Source organism: Pseudorasbora parva, chromosome 2 (genome assembly GCF_024679245.1).
Source record: "Pseudorasbora parva isolate DD20220531a chromosome 2, ASM2467924v1, whole genome shotgun sequence".
NCBI lineage: Eukaryota > Metazoa > Chordata > Actinopteri > Cypriniformes > Gobionidae > Pseudorasbora > Pseudorasbora parva.
Window position 1 is genome coordinate 33038005 of NC_090173.1, and position 15388 is coordinate 33053392.

The 15388-nt window shown below is 38.4% G+C and overlaps 3 protein-coding genes across 7 annotated transcripts; 1 reads left to right on the plus strand and 2 right to left on the minus strand.

The window, feature by feature from the left end:
* Positions 1-37: 37 nt before the first annotated feature.
* mylpfa (myosin light chain, phosphorylatable, fast skeletal muscle a) lies at positions 38-3560 on the minus strand. Its single transcript, XM_067417204.1, is given in 6 exon segments — positions 38-996; positions 1260-1308; positions 1399-1477; positions 1559-1663; positions 1747-1822; positions 3459-3560. Coding segments are annotated over 6 exon segments (513 nt in total). The 3' UTR covers positions 38-894.
* A 3693-nt stretch (positions 3561-7253) lies between these two features.
* On the minus strand, positions 7254-11466 carry pheta2 (PH domain containing endocytic trafficking adaptor 2). Of its 4 annotated transcripts, none has more exons than XM_067417047.1 (4): positions 10995-11466; positions 10475-10687; positions 8959-9262; positions 7254-8855 (listed from the first exon to the last, which is right to left on the minus strand). In XM_067417047.1, the coding sequence occupies exons 2-4, from the start codon at positions 10553-10555 to the stop codon at positions 8392-8394; spliced, it is 849 nt and encodes a 282-aa protein (XP_067273148.1). In that variant the 5' UTR covers positions 10556-10687; positions 10995-11466; the 3' UTR covers positions 7254-8391. The 4 variants fall into 4 exon arrangements, with proteins under 4 accessions (XP_067273148.1, XP_067273166.1, XP_067273157.1 ...); XM_067417065.1 differs by having other exon boundaries at positions 10475-10699; XM_067417056.1 differs by having other exon boundaries at positions 10475-10711.
* A 200-nt stretch (positions 11467-11666) lies between these two features.
* cd2bp2 (CD2 (cytoplasmic tail) binding protein 2) lies at positions 11667-15185 on the plus strand. Of its 2 annotated transcripts, XM_067416898.1 has the most exons (8): positions 11757-11778; positions 12443-12482; positions 12623-12695; positions 12803-12935; positions 13181-13338; positions 13420-13993; positions 14270-14355; positions 14884-15185. In XM_067416898.1, exons 3-8 carry the CDS (start codon positions 12624-12626, stop codon positions 14992-14994), a joined length of 1134 nt encoding a protein of 377 aa, XP_067272999.1. In that variant the 5' UTR covers positions 11757-11778; positions 12443-12482; position 12623; the 3' UTR covers positions 14995-15185. The 2 variants fall into 2 exon arrangements, with proteins under 2 accessions (XP_067272990.1, XP_067272999.1); XM_067416889.1 differs by lacking the exon at positions 12443-12482 and having other exon boundaries at positions 11667-11778.
* Positions 15186-15388: the final 203 nt, after the last annotated feature.

Below are 15388 nucleotides of genomic sequence, written 5' to 3' on the forward strand. Positions count from 1 at the left end.
AATCCCACCTATCACACACAGCCAGCAGACATAGCAGTACAAAAAGATGTTTTATTCACAGTTTGTGTCTTTTATTGTTTACAGAAGAGTTTCTGACAGAGCAAAGCAGGCCCAGATGCAGAAAGCAAAAGGGTGGATAAATAAAATAAAAATAAAAACACTGACAGAGAAATAGTGAAGAGGAGGGGAGAGGGGGAGTGAAGAGGATATGTTTTCTTTCAGTCCCCGCTCTCCTCTCTTCCTTGGATGGTCTGTCTCTCTCACTCCCTCCGTGATAAGCTCGGCATCACTTTTAGGAGGCCCAACTCTCTCTGTACAAAACCCTCATTTTCTCTTTCTTTTTAGTCAACCATCAGGGGAAGAAACGAGAATGATGATTGGTTCCTCTATTATAGAGTGAGATCACTCCGTCTTGCTTCTTTCCCCCCCACGAGTGAGCTATCTTCCACATTTATCTAGAGAGATATTTCAGCCCAGAGCTATAGATGCCTTCATTTCAACCCTCCAGACAGCAGCATAAGATGCAGCAACTTTCATGCATGCTTGATTATAATGAAAGAGGAGTGGTCGTGGGTAATGAGTGAGAAACAGAGAGAAAGAGAGAGTATGTGAGAGATATAGAAATGATGTTCATTTTATTGAAAACAATCCCATGTCCCCACTTGACAGACACTGTGGTCATGAGCCTCTCCACCCTCCCAATTCAATCTCAGCGAGACAAGTCTTTGGAGAGATGGAGAGAATAAGTGCTTGAAAGTAACAAAGATGATGGAAAGGAAGAAAGGGAGGAAGAAACACAAAGTAAGAGAAGGAGGACAAAGAACAGCCTGGGAGAGTAAAGCAGTGAGGGATACACGTTCATCTCTTCATTTTCTGTCTGGTCTCCACAGCCGTTTACTCCTCCTTCTCCTCTCCGTGTGTGATGACGTAGCAGATGTTCTTGTAGTCAACATTGCCAGCCACATCTGGGGGGAAGGCGGCAAACAGATTCTTCATCTAAAGGAGGAAGGAAAAAAGAACTTGAATTAAACAAACAAACTGCTTTTAGAGACTTGACTATTATAAAAAAAACAAAAAGTAGCAACAGATCATAATTTTTCCCATATTGTTACGTACATCCGATTGAAACAGATGCTAAAATGGCATCTGTTTCATCAGAGAGAATGATGTTTTGATTTAAAAATGATGAGCTAAAAAATAACTTAAAAAAAAATAAGATTTTCTCATTTTAAATTCTAAAGAGCAACATCTGATCTCACCTCCTCTGCAGAGAACCTGTCGCACTGAGTGGTCAGAAGCTCCTCAAGGCTGGAATGAAAGAGAAAGAAGTAACAGTCAGATATGAATATGTTCATATATTTTAACATTTAAATAAAACGTCAGTGAATATATACTCACAATTCCTTCTTGATGGTGCCAGTGCCCTCTGGGTCCAGCACCTTGAAGGCTGACACAATGACGTCTTCGGGGTCAGCACCTTTCAGAGACCCAGAGAGAGAGAATTACTCTAACTGAATATACAATGATTGGAAAACTAGAAAAAAGGACTTTCGCATACCCTTCAGCTTCTCTCCAAACATGGTAAGGAAAACGGTGAAGTTGATTGGGCCACTGGCTTCCTTGATCATAGCCTCCAGCTCCTCATTCTTCACGTTCAACTGACCTACAGGGGACAGGCGAGGATGGTCAGCACAGATTCATGGATGTTTTTACAAAGTACACAGCTGACACAAAACATAAACGCACCCATTGAGGCCAACACGTCCCTAAGGTCATCTTTGCTGATGATGCCGTCTCTGTTCTGGTCAATGATTGTGAAAGCCTATATATGCAGGACAGAAAGAGACAAAAACATTGCTACAGGAGTAAGGGGTGGTGACGAAAATTAGGCTGCTGACAGATGCAAACCAAAGAGTTGTTGTATCAGGAAATCTTTTTTCTTACTCGCCTTACAGTAGTAAAATGTCCTTCTCATTCATATGAAACTCAAGAAGGCATGAATACTTGACAGCAGCTGCTTGCTCCCACCCGGCCCCCACATAGACCCTTACTGATCCTTCTTTCCATCTGGGAGACGTGTTAAGTCAATCCCAACTATAATGTCAGACATTCCTGAAGAGAGCACTTGAGAAGGCTGTATCAGTTACCAATAAACTACTCAAACCATTTCATATCCTTACTTAGCTCTGTCGCACACTAGCCTGATGCTAATTCCAGTCAGCTCACCCTCTTAGCATGTGTGCACATAGTCTTACTTAAGTGTTTGATATAATCATGATAATTCATGATGTTTAAGAATCATAACTAGGGACAAAAAATGTTCATTTCCTCCAGGTTTTTATTTTGTTATTTATATGTGATCTCTGGGTCCACGTTCAGTTTTTTCTTTCTTTCAACCACTTCAAGCACCCTAAAACATGATCCTTTTTAACACCATTCCACTTTTCTTTGAGTCCAAGATAGAGGCCTGTTCTTGGTTACTTTTATCCATTAATTTTATTCTCTTTTATCTTGTCCAGTATTTCAAAATTGAAATTTAATAATTTTACAGATGCTTTTATCGAAAGCTAAAATGAGGAGAACAATAGAAGCAATCAGACCAACAAGAGGGCAACAGTATGCTGTAGCAAGTCTCAGTCTATCATAGTACACATCGCGCATTTTATTTTATAAAAAAAAAAGAAGAGACAAATAGAATAGGTAAGTGCTAGTATTAATTGATCAGGTGCCTACGATAAATGTATCTTTAATTGTTTTTTGAAAATGGCTAAAGACTCAGCTGCTCGAACTGAGATAGAGCCAGCTGGGACCAGTCCAGGACAAGGTCTGTGAGAATGATTTCGTGCTTCTTTGTGATGACACCACGAGGTAAAGTTCACTTGCAGAGCACACGCTTCTACATTTTTTCACATTATTATTTTCTCTCTTTCTGTCTCTCTGGCATGCACTGTGATCTTCAGCTGCTGTCCCATTGGGATCAGAACAGAAGTGTCTGACAAATGGTAGGGCAGTGGAGATGAAGGCTCTGGCCTTTTTTTGGCAAGACAATTCTTTTTAGATTAAGACAATCTCTGTTGACTCGGTCCAGCTGCTATACTGGACAAGCCTTAATATAGATATGGTTTGACCATTCTCTTTGTGGGTATTAAAAATTTGCCCCTTCCTGATAACAGGATTTAATCATATTAGAATTATAAGGCCAGTTCTAAAGCAACTGTGACAAAACACAGTGGTAATTTGTTGCATTAAACTGATTTATGCTAACAAAATCCCCTATCCAACACAATAGACTTTGATAATCCACAATAAAGTGAAAGAATGCAGCTTCTAAAATACATATATACAACATATAATGATATGTTGATCAAAATAGGACGTCTGTGAAGTCCCAATGTCTCTGACATGGTTGAATTAGCGTGCTTGTTGTATTGACAAGAAGATCTGAAAAAAATATTTACCTCTTTGTACTCCTGAATCTGGCTCTGCTCAAACATGGAGAAGACGTTGGAGGAACCCTCTCCTCCTCCTGCCCTCCTCTTAGCCTTCTTGGGTGCCTACATATGCAGAAAAGAATGTTTTTAGCTTTTAACACAGCTTTGCATGCAAATAGAATGGATGTAGTGCTAATATTCTGTGTGCTGACTAATACATATCTACATAATTTTAAAATCAGAAAATTAGACACACATAGCAGTGCAACACATAGCTTAGATACACCAGGCTTTGATTTGAAAGACACTTTAACACATTTATTGATAATAAAACAGTGTGAACCGGTAGATACTAACAAAACACACATTTATATGTGTGAGTGATATGCATCTAAAAAATTATCTTTGCATAACAGGTCGTTCTTCAATGATCATTGACACAGTATTTAGCTTCAAGTGCACCATTATAGTCAGCTACTGAAAACTGTTGGATTGGATTTTGTATTTAATTTTAAGTAGCATTATGCTTTCTAGTGAAACTTACAATTTTCTTTATACGAACATATAATTGTATCCATTCACAGTTTTTAATAAATTACAAAAAAACTGCATGGAAAGTGAAAGCAAAACCACTTAGTTTTGCAGCTTTAGCACTAACTTCCTGGTGCCAGTGACGCAGGTTCAGAAAAAATGCCCAAATTATCAGGTCCTGTTAAAGGTATTGTAAGTCCACAGTTCAATTATTATCCACGCTGATTCAATAAGCGAGCTCTCCTCCATATGACCCTGCTGAGAGTGAGGCATTATGTCCTTGGTTCCTATGTGTCCACCTAGATGGTGTGGCCAGGTAACAGCTAAGGCACAGGTTACTCACCATGCTGGGACGGTGTAAAGTCTAAGAAGCTCAAGAAGTGAAGACTGAAGCCGCGTAGTGACCTGTTCTCGAGAGGCTTATATACTACCGAAGGCCCCTTGCTAATTTTAGATCCAACCTTAAGTGTGGCTTGGGAAATAGCAGACAGAAAGAGGGAAACTATGAAAGGGGAGAGAGATGAGGTAGGGGGAAAGTGATGAAGGGACACAGGGTGGGATGCACTATCATCTTACAGTGCTTAGAAATAGCTATTGGAGTCTTGGAATGGGATGAATCTGATACTAATGGCAGCAGTCTGCGTGTCTCATGTAGACTAATAAGGACATGGAGACGTAAGGGACTGTTTGAGCTTCGCACAATCACATAACTTGGTTTTGAAATGAATGAGCTGTAACCACAGACACTGAGGAGGACACGACTCACACTCCTATATTTAGATTAGCGGTGGATCAATATTGGGTTTTCAGTAATATTCTGTCAGTATTACAGGAAATTGTGTTTGTAATGGGAGGGGTTGCAATAATACTGATTGATTTAAATCCAGAGATTTTTTGAGCCAATGATTATCTTGTATACACGCCCCCATCTGATATATATATAAGAAGCTGTTCTGGTGTCGTATCATAACCCTTGCCATCACCTCTTTCCCAGTCAGCCCTAATTGAAAATAGGGTTTTAATGCCTTTCCTAGTATAGCGATGCCGTGGGATTTAGGCCCAAGTCCCCCCCCGCCTCACCCTGCCACATGGCCATGCCTATATTCAGCACTCTCTCTCCTTGGCGCTCTTTGACCTCGCTTGGTCACTCTACAGTCACTGAGGTGCAATTTGTGGTGGTACATGGGACGCTGCTCTGTGTATGGACATGCAATTATCCTCTTTTCTTTTAGTTTAAAAAGATCAGCACAATGCGTCCATAGTGAGGGGTCACATTAGGGGACACATGAAGAAAGACTTAAAACAGGTTCTTTTGGGAAGGCGGGGGCAATGGACAGCTGAGAGCGACCAAAATAGCACAACAAACTTGTCTGCTTCTTGTGCTTGCCTTTTCTTCTCTGTTTAATCCATCAGTCATTCCTCGTCCTCTTCTAGAAACCCCACAGTTTGTTGTGCGTTCCTTTCCTCTTTTAGGGTCACTTGATATCTTGCGAGTCTGTCCTTTACTTGTTTTGTTTCCGTATCTAGATCTTACCTAGATAATATATTGTTCGATTCCAGCAATCTTGCTCAGCTGTAATTATTTATGCAGCATTTTAAAGACACAACTATTAAAATCTTTGATCTCTGTATCCTGTATCAAGTTTTACTATTGATTACCAATGGGCTTTATATATAAAGACTTTATATATGCATTAAATAATTACATATAATTCTATCTATCTATCTATCTATCTATCTATCTATCTATCTATCTATCTATCTATCTATCTATCTATCTATCTATCTATCTATCTATCTATCTATATATATATATATATATATATATATATATATGCATATATATATAGATATGTATTAAAATGGTTAATATTGTTCATTAATAATGATCTTGATAAAGAATTGCATACATATACACAAAACATTTTATTTTCCTCCATTTCCTGTAAATAACTATATGTATGTATATTGTATTCATTAGTAATGGGGTTTGAGGGTTAAGTTTAAGGTAACGTTGATAACTCTTGCAATCATTGATGCAGCCTAATGTTCTCAAATTAGATATGGTATATGCTTAACACACCCCTTAATACCTATATATGGTGGAACAGCTTTTAATGTGTGTGCCCTTGTTTATACATTGTGGGGACCAAATGTCCCCATAAGGATAGTAAAACCTGAGACCACCTACATTGTGGGAACCAGCCAGCGGTCCCCATTTTTCCAAAGGCTTATAAATCATACAGGATGACGTTTTTTGAGAAAGTAAAAATGCAGAATGTTTCCTGTGATGGGTAGGTTTAGGGGCAGGGGCAGTGTAGGGGGATAAGAAATACGGTTTGTACAGTATAATAACCATTACATCTATGGAGAGTCCCCACAAAGATAGTGAACCAGACGTGTGTGTGTGTGAGAGAGAGAGAGCGAGAGAAGGAACGTGAAAGAGAGCCGGGGGGTGGTGGTGGTGGTGGGGGGCAGCGACAGGGAGGTAAGGAGGTTTCTGGGTCAGAGGATGTGTAAGCCTTAATTTGAGATATTTTTTGTCATAGTGGAATGATTTGCTTCATTTTTTTTTTAGGTCTTTAGTTTAGGCCTCTTCCAAGTATGTTCGATTCATGACTGATCTGGTTGTAGGCCTATACATCAGGGATTTAGTATCTCCAGACTGGCCTTTAGGCCACGGAGTTACTCATCTTTGTTTTGTTTATAGCCTGTCAAAGTAGACATGTCTATACGTTCAGTACGTTATGTGTAACGTGATCTACTCATATGTTTTTCAAAGCTGTTTATCACGGCAGAGATGACTGGAATCCGGATGAGGTGAAAAGGGCCACAGCGTCGCTATAGGGGTTTAGCATACCTCACGTCTGCAGTATGCAGAGGTTACAGTTGAAATGAGGATCTTCATATTGCATTCAACACTGAAGGTGTTGGTAGTTTTGTTTTGTTCTCTCAGAGCTCGATTGTATGGTACAGGATCTCCATAAATCTTCATAAACAGCTGTGAATTTATTAATCATTAAACAAACCACAATATCAGCCTATACTGAATGTTTGTATTACATCTACTAGCATTACTAAAAGATATATAGGTATATATGTATTAGAATTTAAAATTAAGATCTTAAGGACTATAATTTGATTGATATAATGTTGAAAAGTTGAACAAAATACAATAAAATGTATACTCAAACCGCACAACCACTGATGTAAAAAAAATCTTGTTGAAATGACAAAATGTTAAAACAAAACTTATCTTTATAGAATTTATTATAATGTACATCAGAGTATTAATACTGAATAGAAGCATTGCATCAAATTAATCTGTCAACAAATTATCATCAAAATAAATATAACACAAAATGGATCTGTACTAAGACAATGTGTTGAGGATGCTGTAAATATATACAATGTGTATACAATAAAACATCTATACGTACTTCTATCATCTATATATAATTATATATAATTCAGGGCATTATATAATAAAATATCAGATTTCTCATGGCTAAATTTACAGTAGATATTCTGTTGTTGAGTTACAGTGCCCTCTGGTAACCCTATAAGGAGCTGCATCTCAGAAAAGATTAATTTGTACAAACCGTACAGCTTATTTTAATATTTACTGATGACTGTCACGCCTATAAAACTTTTTATATGTATTTTTTTTATGTGTAAACTAAAAACTAAAAGAAAAAAAGGCACATCTACATCCCCAGAGATTTAAGGTGATGAGAAAGAGGAAGAGCAGATGGGGGGTGTATTTCAGTTTGTTTGTGAAACCTCATAAACTGTGAAACAGGCACTGTAAAGCAGAATTTAACAGTTAATTATTCTTTACAGAATCACACTAGTTCATTTACATCCTTCTGTCAGATAAAAGAATATTGAGCTATTAACATACAGTTATGTTCATTTAGGCTCCCTCAGTGCAGAAGATTATATTAAATATTAATCATATACGTAGCATGTAATCATAAAAAAAGCAAATACTCAATCACTTCACTAAACAAGCATGACATCTGACCTTATTTGACAGTATTTGAATTGCTTTGAATGCAATATAAGAATTTATGTCGGCACATATATGCTGGGTATAAAAAGACTTGTGGTTTGGGTCTGTTTTATGACAGTTTGAGCAAGAAGGAACAAGGCTGATATGTACTGGGGACTGAGACGTATAGGCTGACCACAAAGAGGAAATGAGAAACCTTTTACCAGAAATGCCATCAAGATCAGAAGTCAGTGCTAATCTTCATAAAATTAAACAGACAGCAGAATTCTACCAGCACAGTAATACATTTCCTGAAACAGCGATATATTCATTAATCCATTGTTTTAGAACAGGATTTACAATTACTATTTACTATGGTGACAACAATAACAAATGCATGTGAATATGCATATGCTCAAACTACCAGAGGTCACTCTAGCCAAGATCAATGAGGTCCTCCTCAACGTATCCCACTTCTTTACGCTTCTTCTTCAGCCAGTCAGCTCTTAGTTGCTTTATTTCATTTCCATAGTACTCATGCAGTTTACTAAATTCTTCCAAAGGATCGAAGCCCACAATTGGCCACTCCCCACAAGATGGTGCCGGACCATTTAAGGGGGTAACATGGGCATTTCTCTTGGGCCAGAGCTTTGGAGATCGCTTACTGCTAGTTTTTAATTGAATAGGAGGGGCATGAAGACTGTAGCTGATTGGTCTGTTCGGCATAGATGGAGGGGGTGCTGAACTAGCGCTGTAGCTTCGCCCATCTCTGGGCACTATGGAAGACCCGTGTACGAAATAGGGTTGTCCTGTATGCCAGGAAGCCATTATCTTATTTGGTGTAGAAGTCAATGCAGAGGTCTGGATGGAATCACAGAGGCCTTTGTCCCTTCTAGCTTCTGTTTTATTGAGAGCATGAACAAATATAATTTAAAAAGATGATTGCATTCAAGCCAAAACATACACACAAAAGACGCACAGTGTACCAGCACATATACGCACCTTCGTAGCGTCTCTCCAGGTCTCTGACAATCATAGAAAGGTAGATGTGACTAGCGCAGAACAGAGCGCCGATCCAGCTCTCCTGGCTGTTTTGATCATCAGCGGCCAGTCTATAAGTGCGGAGTCCTGGTCCAGTGAACACCAAAGAGAAACAGAACTGACCATCCGCCTCACATGCCTGCACCATGCAGCCCTCCAGAACAATCACACCCAACAGGTTACGATCGCCTGGACGCTCCTGATAAAACAAAAGATTCCCCTTCAACACAAACCAGCGGCGCAGGTAAGTGGTGTTCCTCTCTCTCTGTGGAAAAGAAATGCGGTAATAGTTCAAACACAGGGAAAAGGAAGTCATTTATATTACAACTTGTTTAAAGAAAGAATAATTTAAAAAAAATCTGCTGTGAACAGGACAGAAAAATGCTTAAGATGAGAAAAACAGTTTGTAATGCACAGAAGACTGATATTATTGTCACTTGTTGTCAAAAATGTGTGTAACAGCCCTTTTCCTCCAGTGGTGCTATTTACAGATAGAGAGGTGTAGTGGTTTATTTTTAGTCTGTTCAGAAATATTGGCTTTTGAACAATATTATTAGTAGAGATACTTTACAATAACTATTTCCTTATTGATCATATAGTTCTGCTTGCCTCCATCATTTTTACTTTAATCATTTACTGTCACCCGCAGTATCTGTTCTTGCTAAGTGGACTCTAGGATCCTGAAGGTAAAGTCTGAAATGTATCATGAGGATTAGATGAGTCAGATATAATGTATTTGCTTTCCCAAGCATCCATGTAGTATACAAATTTGACAGCCTACACTCTAAAAAAAATTGGTGCTAATTGGCACTAAAAGTGGTTCTTGGCTTGTAATCATAGGGGAACCACATTTGGTGCCAAATAGTATATCTTTAAAGGTGCTCTACAGCACCTTTGTCAAATGTTGCTATGTAGAACCCATAGGAGGTGCTATATCGCATTTTATTATTTCTTCCTCAATAATGGTGCTAAACAGCACCAACAGCAGTTCTTTGGTGTGTAAAGAACATTTAAAGGGGATTGAAAGGCAGTGGCAGTGGCAGTGGTGCTATATGGCAGTGGTGCTATATAACACCTTTATCACCCCAAAGAAACACTGAAGAACCATACAGGGGCTTAACAGGTTCTGGATATGGTAACGGTGCTATATAGCACCTCAATCATCCCAAAGAACTAGTGAAGAACCGCGGAAGAACCACTGAATCACCAAGATTTGGTGCTATACAGCACTTAAAGTGGTTCCCCTAGTATTAAAAGTCAAAGAACCACTTTTAGTACTATATAGCACCGTTTTTTTTTTTGGAGTGTAGGCAGTTTTAGTGGCAACACTTTGATACAAGTAGTTAGAGCACTCACGAGTGGATTGTACTGTTTAAAAACCCATTATTGAAATAGCACAAGGTTAAGTTAGATAGATTCCGGTTTTAAAACAGCCTTTAACTCATATCTCGGTAAATGTACAAAGCCAGGTCCTTACCTTTTTGTACAGGTATCCCTCTTTGTCTACAGGTGTAGTGCAGGACAGGTAATGAGTAAGAATCTTCTCATGGATCTTCATTACAACGCCACCTGGCGTTCAGCCGTGTCCTAGCGTGAGCACAGGGAGCGAGCTTTACAGCACAGAAATTACAGCCCATGGAAAAATCGAATTTGCTGTCGTCTCTTTCTTTCTTTCTTTCTTTCTTTCTTTCTTTCTTTCTTTCTTTCTTTCTTTCTAAAAACAGAATTTAAAATAATAGCAAATGAAATAAATCTAATAGAATAATGCAATTTAAGGAAAAGGAAAGGTACAATTCTAATTATGAGTAAGCATGAAATCATACGAGAATAACCTGTCTATCTGGTTGACCTAGTCTGCCAGGCAGCCACAAAGCACTGCAATGCCATGTAAATATTATCTTGCTGTCCACCTTAAAGCATGCGGTTTGTAAAATGACAAGGAAACAAACCGGAACTATGACAGAGCTCCTCAGTGTTTGTCAGGTGCACCAACTTACTTCTGTCAATGCCTTTCCGTTGACTTATCGAGGGTATCCATACGACCTTAGTAGCAAAACATATCTTAAGGCGATGCCCCTCAATCCCTTCTGATCAAAGACCAAATATTATAAGTTTCGTATTACCAGCGCGCGCTCTCGCGCCGGTCTTCTAGTGTTGAAATATAAATAACGCGACCCACTTCCTGGTAACAAAAGCCGATGCCCTATTCTCTTTCGACTTAATGATGAAACAGCAGTGGCATGTGCACTTTCACACCCACAACTAATATTAATGATGGGCAAATATGGGGGCAGTAAATAATAAATTAACAAACAATAAAAACAGATACATTAGCATATTATCGATTCGTGTTTCTAATTCAGGCTCTTATTAAATATTTACTAGATAAATTATGTCAGAACTGTGCCTTTGGATATGACTTTTGCACACTGCACAGTCTCTGCTGTTCTTCTAATGCACGTTCCTGCCTATTCAGATTTCATAGACACGCATCATATTTACAACCGAGTTTTTTTCTCGGTGCAAAAGAGAAGTATACAAGCAAATTTGAAAATTATTTGAAAATAACATAACAATAACTTCTCATTTGAAAACGTAAATCATGAGGTTATCGTAAGCAGATCAAGTTATGGACCTGAGGTCACGCAGAAGTGAATTAATCATCATTCAACCTTCTCCTGTAGGTGGCGATGGCGATAGAGATTCGGCCACAATCACACGAATGACGTTGTTCCGGTTTTAGTTTTGCTTGAATGGCGCAGCGGGGAGAATAACATCCAGGTAACTATTTTACTGTGTGATTTACAATTTAGTAGTATTGGTTTATAGCGGACAAGCACGTTAAGCGTTTGTCTAAGTCAAGTTACAATTGATTTTACATGACTTTCAATATAGCTAACTGACACGCTCCGAACGGACGCTTGCAGCATTAGCTCATGCGCTGTACAGTAGCGTTGCACATTTTAAACAGTTAACGTTACTTAATAAAATTGTTTTCAAAAATCCCAGTGATCACCAATCCAATGCATCCCGTACATGTTTGTGTAAGGTTTTGAAGATAATAAAGAATTAGGTCTATACTTTTACACACAGATGCAGTCTATGTATAGGAGGCTAATGTTGTGTCCTCTTGTCAATTGCAGTAAGTTTAGTTGTCCATGAAGTGTCTTTTATTGACTTTTGAATGTTAAACAATATTTTCAAAATTTATTAACTCAGTCTGTTATGGAGTCCCATACTCATAATAAAGGAATAGTTGACCCAAAAATGAAAATTGTCATCATTTACTCGCCCTCAAGTTGTTACAAACCTGTATGAATATAGATATACCACAGTGGCGAAAAATATGGTATGTACTGTGGTGCATACTATGGAAGTCAAGTCAATGGCTGCCGAGATCTGCTTGGTTACTAACATTCTTCCAAATATCTTACTTTGTGTTCAACAGAAGAACGAAAATCATACAGATTTGGACCAACTTGAGGGTAAATGATGTTGAATTTTTATTTTTAGGTGAACTATCCCTTTAAGAGTATAACATACACTGTGTGTGGATACTAGATGTCTATGCCCAACAAAACACAATGTTGGCTCGTAGTGATGTAGTGTCTTATGCCTCTTTTAGCATGTCGAAAAGGAAAGTGACCTTTGAGGATGGAGAAGGAGAGATTACTTTGGAAGATGTTCCAAAGAAAAAGGTTGGCCTTATATAACTCTTTGTCTGTGTGCTGTTACTTCCATGCACATTGTTATGCGCATTTAATGGATTGTATAGTATTGTCATTTAGCTATTGTCTTTTTACAGATTGTAGATGGTGTGAGTGGACCAGGATCCAGATTTAAGGAAAAACACTCTTTAGACAGTGATGAGGAAGATGAAGGCGGGGATGGAGAAAATAGCAGCAAATATGACATCCTTGCCAATGACGACGTGGAAGGTCTGTGAACATTTTTTTTTCTCTTGCAGATTATGAAATAAACTTTAACATTGCAGAATGATTTCTCTCCTTCCTGTTGATTTTTGTAATACCTTCCTGTTTACGTATAAATTAATAATTTTTATGCAATGAATGGTGCGAAAGGTTGACAAATGTCAGTATTGTGAAGCACCAGTTTGCTTGTATTTTAGTTATAATTAAAAGTTAATATTAATATTTGTCTTTCACATTCTTTCTGTTTGCAGGTCAGGAAATGGCAACCATTGACTATGATGAGGGGGTACGCATCACCCCTTTTAACCTCGATGAGGAAATGCAGGAGGGTTACTTTGATTCAGAGGGAAACTATTTTGTCAACAAAGAGAAAGATATCAGGGACAACTGGCTAGACAATATTGACTGGGTAAATTTTTTTTCTATAAATTCTGATAAATAATTGGGAATAAAAAATCATGCTTAACGTTCCAATGATTTCCTCACTCAGGTGAAGATAAAAGAGCAACCTGTGAAAAAGAAGAAAGGCCTTGCAGCAAAGCGTAAGAGAAGGGTTGGCGATGAAGATGAAGCAGAGGAGGAGATAAAACGAGAGGAGCAGCAGAAAGATGATGAGGAAGAGGCGGAAGAGGAGGATAAAGAGCCAGCAGAAGACCCTCTGGCTACATACAGCCATTATCAACTCACAGAAGCCATCATTCAGCTGCTGCTTCCTGGTGAAACGGTGGCTGCTGCTTTGAGAAGACTTGGCGGTCTTGGAGGACAGAAGAAGAAAGGGAAACTGAGAGGAGGAGAGGAGGAAAAAAAAGAGACTTTAAACAGAGATGCTGATAAACTAGACAAACTGACAGCATTGGCAGATAGACTGGTGGGGATTGGGGAATTTGAAATTTATCAGCAGACGTATGAAAAATTGGCCTACAAGCTGAAGGGGTTAACTCCGGGAAAGGCAGCCAAAACGCTTGAGGAGAAAAAAGAGGAAGAAGAAGAGCTAGACATGTTCGCTGATGAGTTTGATGAAAGGCATGGTGCAGAAAAAGATGAGGATAAAGACAACAGCATAGGTCAGTGATTGAATCAGAATGTGATTTGTGTGTGTGTGTGTGATTAGATGCATGGTGCATCTTAAATGAACCTGTATTTGTGGTAGTTGTTGCAAGTTTTTTTGACATGGTCGGTCACAAATAATCCAGACTAGTTCAGATGCAAACAAATAAACTTGAGCCAACAACAGTGAAACTACTGTACATTGTAAACGTGTTAGTAATTTTATCCTCATCTTTATTTGTGATTATTTGATTCATGGCTAATCCCTCAGTAATAGCAGTGTTTCTCTCCAGTGAGTGATGAGGTCATGTGGGAGTACAAATGGGACAATGAGGAAAATTCTGAGCTCTATGGGCCCTTCAGCAGCCAACAGATGCAGGTAAGCAAACACAAACGCACGAACATGCAAAACATTTTTGCAACTCATTTTCCTTTATTTCTATATTAAAATTGCTTAATAAAATGTAAAAACTGTGGCAGATTCAGTATTGCTCTGTTTTTAGAGTGCCTGACTTGGCTTAGTGTTGTCAAAAGTACCGACCGCGATACCAAATCGGTACTGAAATGTAAAAAATGTGACACTTTGAGCGCTGTTAAGAGGAATCAATTTGCTATCGCCGTCGGTACTTTTGACAACATTACGTTGGCTTAAAGGAACACGCCATCTTTTTGGGACTTTAGCAGGGATAAAACTCGCTGACTTCTTGGGACTTTAGCTTATTCACAATTATAAGTCTGTGTTTTCCTTTAAGCAATGAATGTCAAAAAATGACATGCATGACCACTGAGAAATATTAAGTGTTACCTACATTTGTTATAATGTCCCAATTATTTATATGAAATACAAATAGTTTAGTAAATATAAACAAAAGTAGTGCATTATATATTGCTGTATATTTTATTCCAGGACTGGGTGGATGAGGGCTACTTCAAGGATGGAGTTTACTGTAGAAAGATTGACCAAGGAGGTGCCCCATTCTACAACTCAAAGAGAATAGACTTTGAACTTTACACATGATCTGTCTATGAGTCATGTTACTGATTTTGAATTTCTTCTGCCCTTCTGAAAAGGGCTTCTCTGAAATAATTGTTTACTTTTCAAAACTGTATTGGTCTTATGTACACCACACACATACACACACACTAGTATGTACACCTGTGTTTGTTTGATACATGATGTGTTTTAAAATAAAGATTTTTCTGGCTGGATCCAACCTAATGTTCTGGTTAATGTTATAGGTATTCGGACTCGTGCACTTTTATAATAGCACGTTTGCTGTATTTACAATTTTACAAAGCATCGCTATTTTGCAACAGGAGATTCAACCGGACGCTCCATTTTAACCAATGAAAGCTTTTAAGTTTACATCTGGACAAAGACGTCTGTTTATTGCAACGCTATTGGTTGCTTT

Excerpts from the sequence above, each read along its gene's own strand:
- pheta2 (XM_067417047.1), bottom strand. The coding sequence starts at position 10,555 with ATGAAGATCCATGAGAAGATTCTTACTCATTACCTGTCCTGCACTACA. Across the intron at positions 9,263-10,474 it reads AGGGATACCTGTACAAAAAG|AGAGAGAGGAACACCACTTA; the intron begins GTAAGGACCTGG and ends TCTTTTCCACAG. Across the intron at positions 8,856-8,958 it reads CCTGGAGAGACGCTACGAAG|AAGCTAGAAGGGACAAAGGC; the intron begins GTGCGTATATGT and ends TCAATAAAACAG.
- cd2bp2 (XM_067416889.1), top strand. The coding sequence starts at position 12,624 with ATGTCGAAAAGGAAAGTGACCTTTGAGGATGGAGAAGGAGAGATTACT. Across the intron at positions 13,339-13,419 it reads GGCTAGACAATATTGACTGG|GTGAAGATAAAAGAGCAACC; the intron begins GTAAATTTTTTT and ends TTCCTCACTCAG. Across the intron at positions 13,994-14,269 it reads GGATAAAGACAACAGCATAG|TGAGTGATGAGGTCATGTGG; the intron begins GTCAGTGATTGA and ends GTTTCTCTCCAG.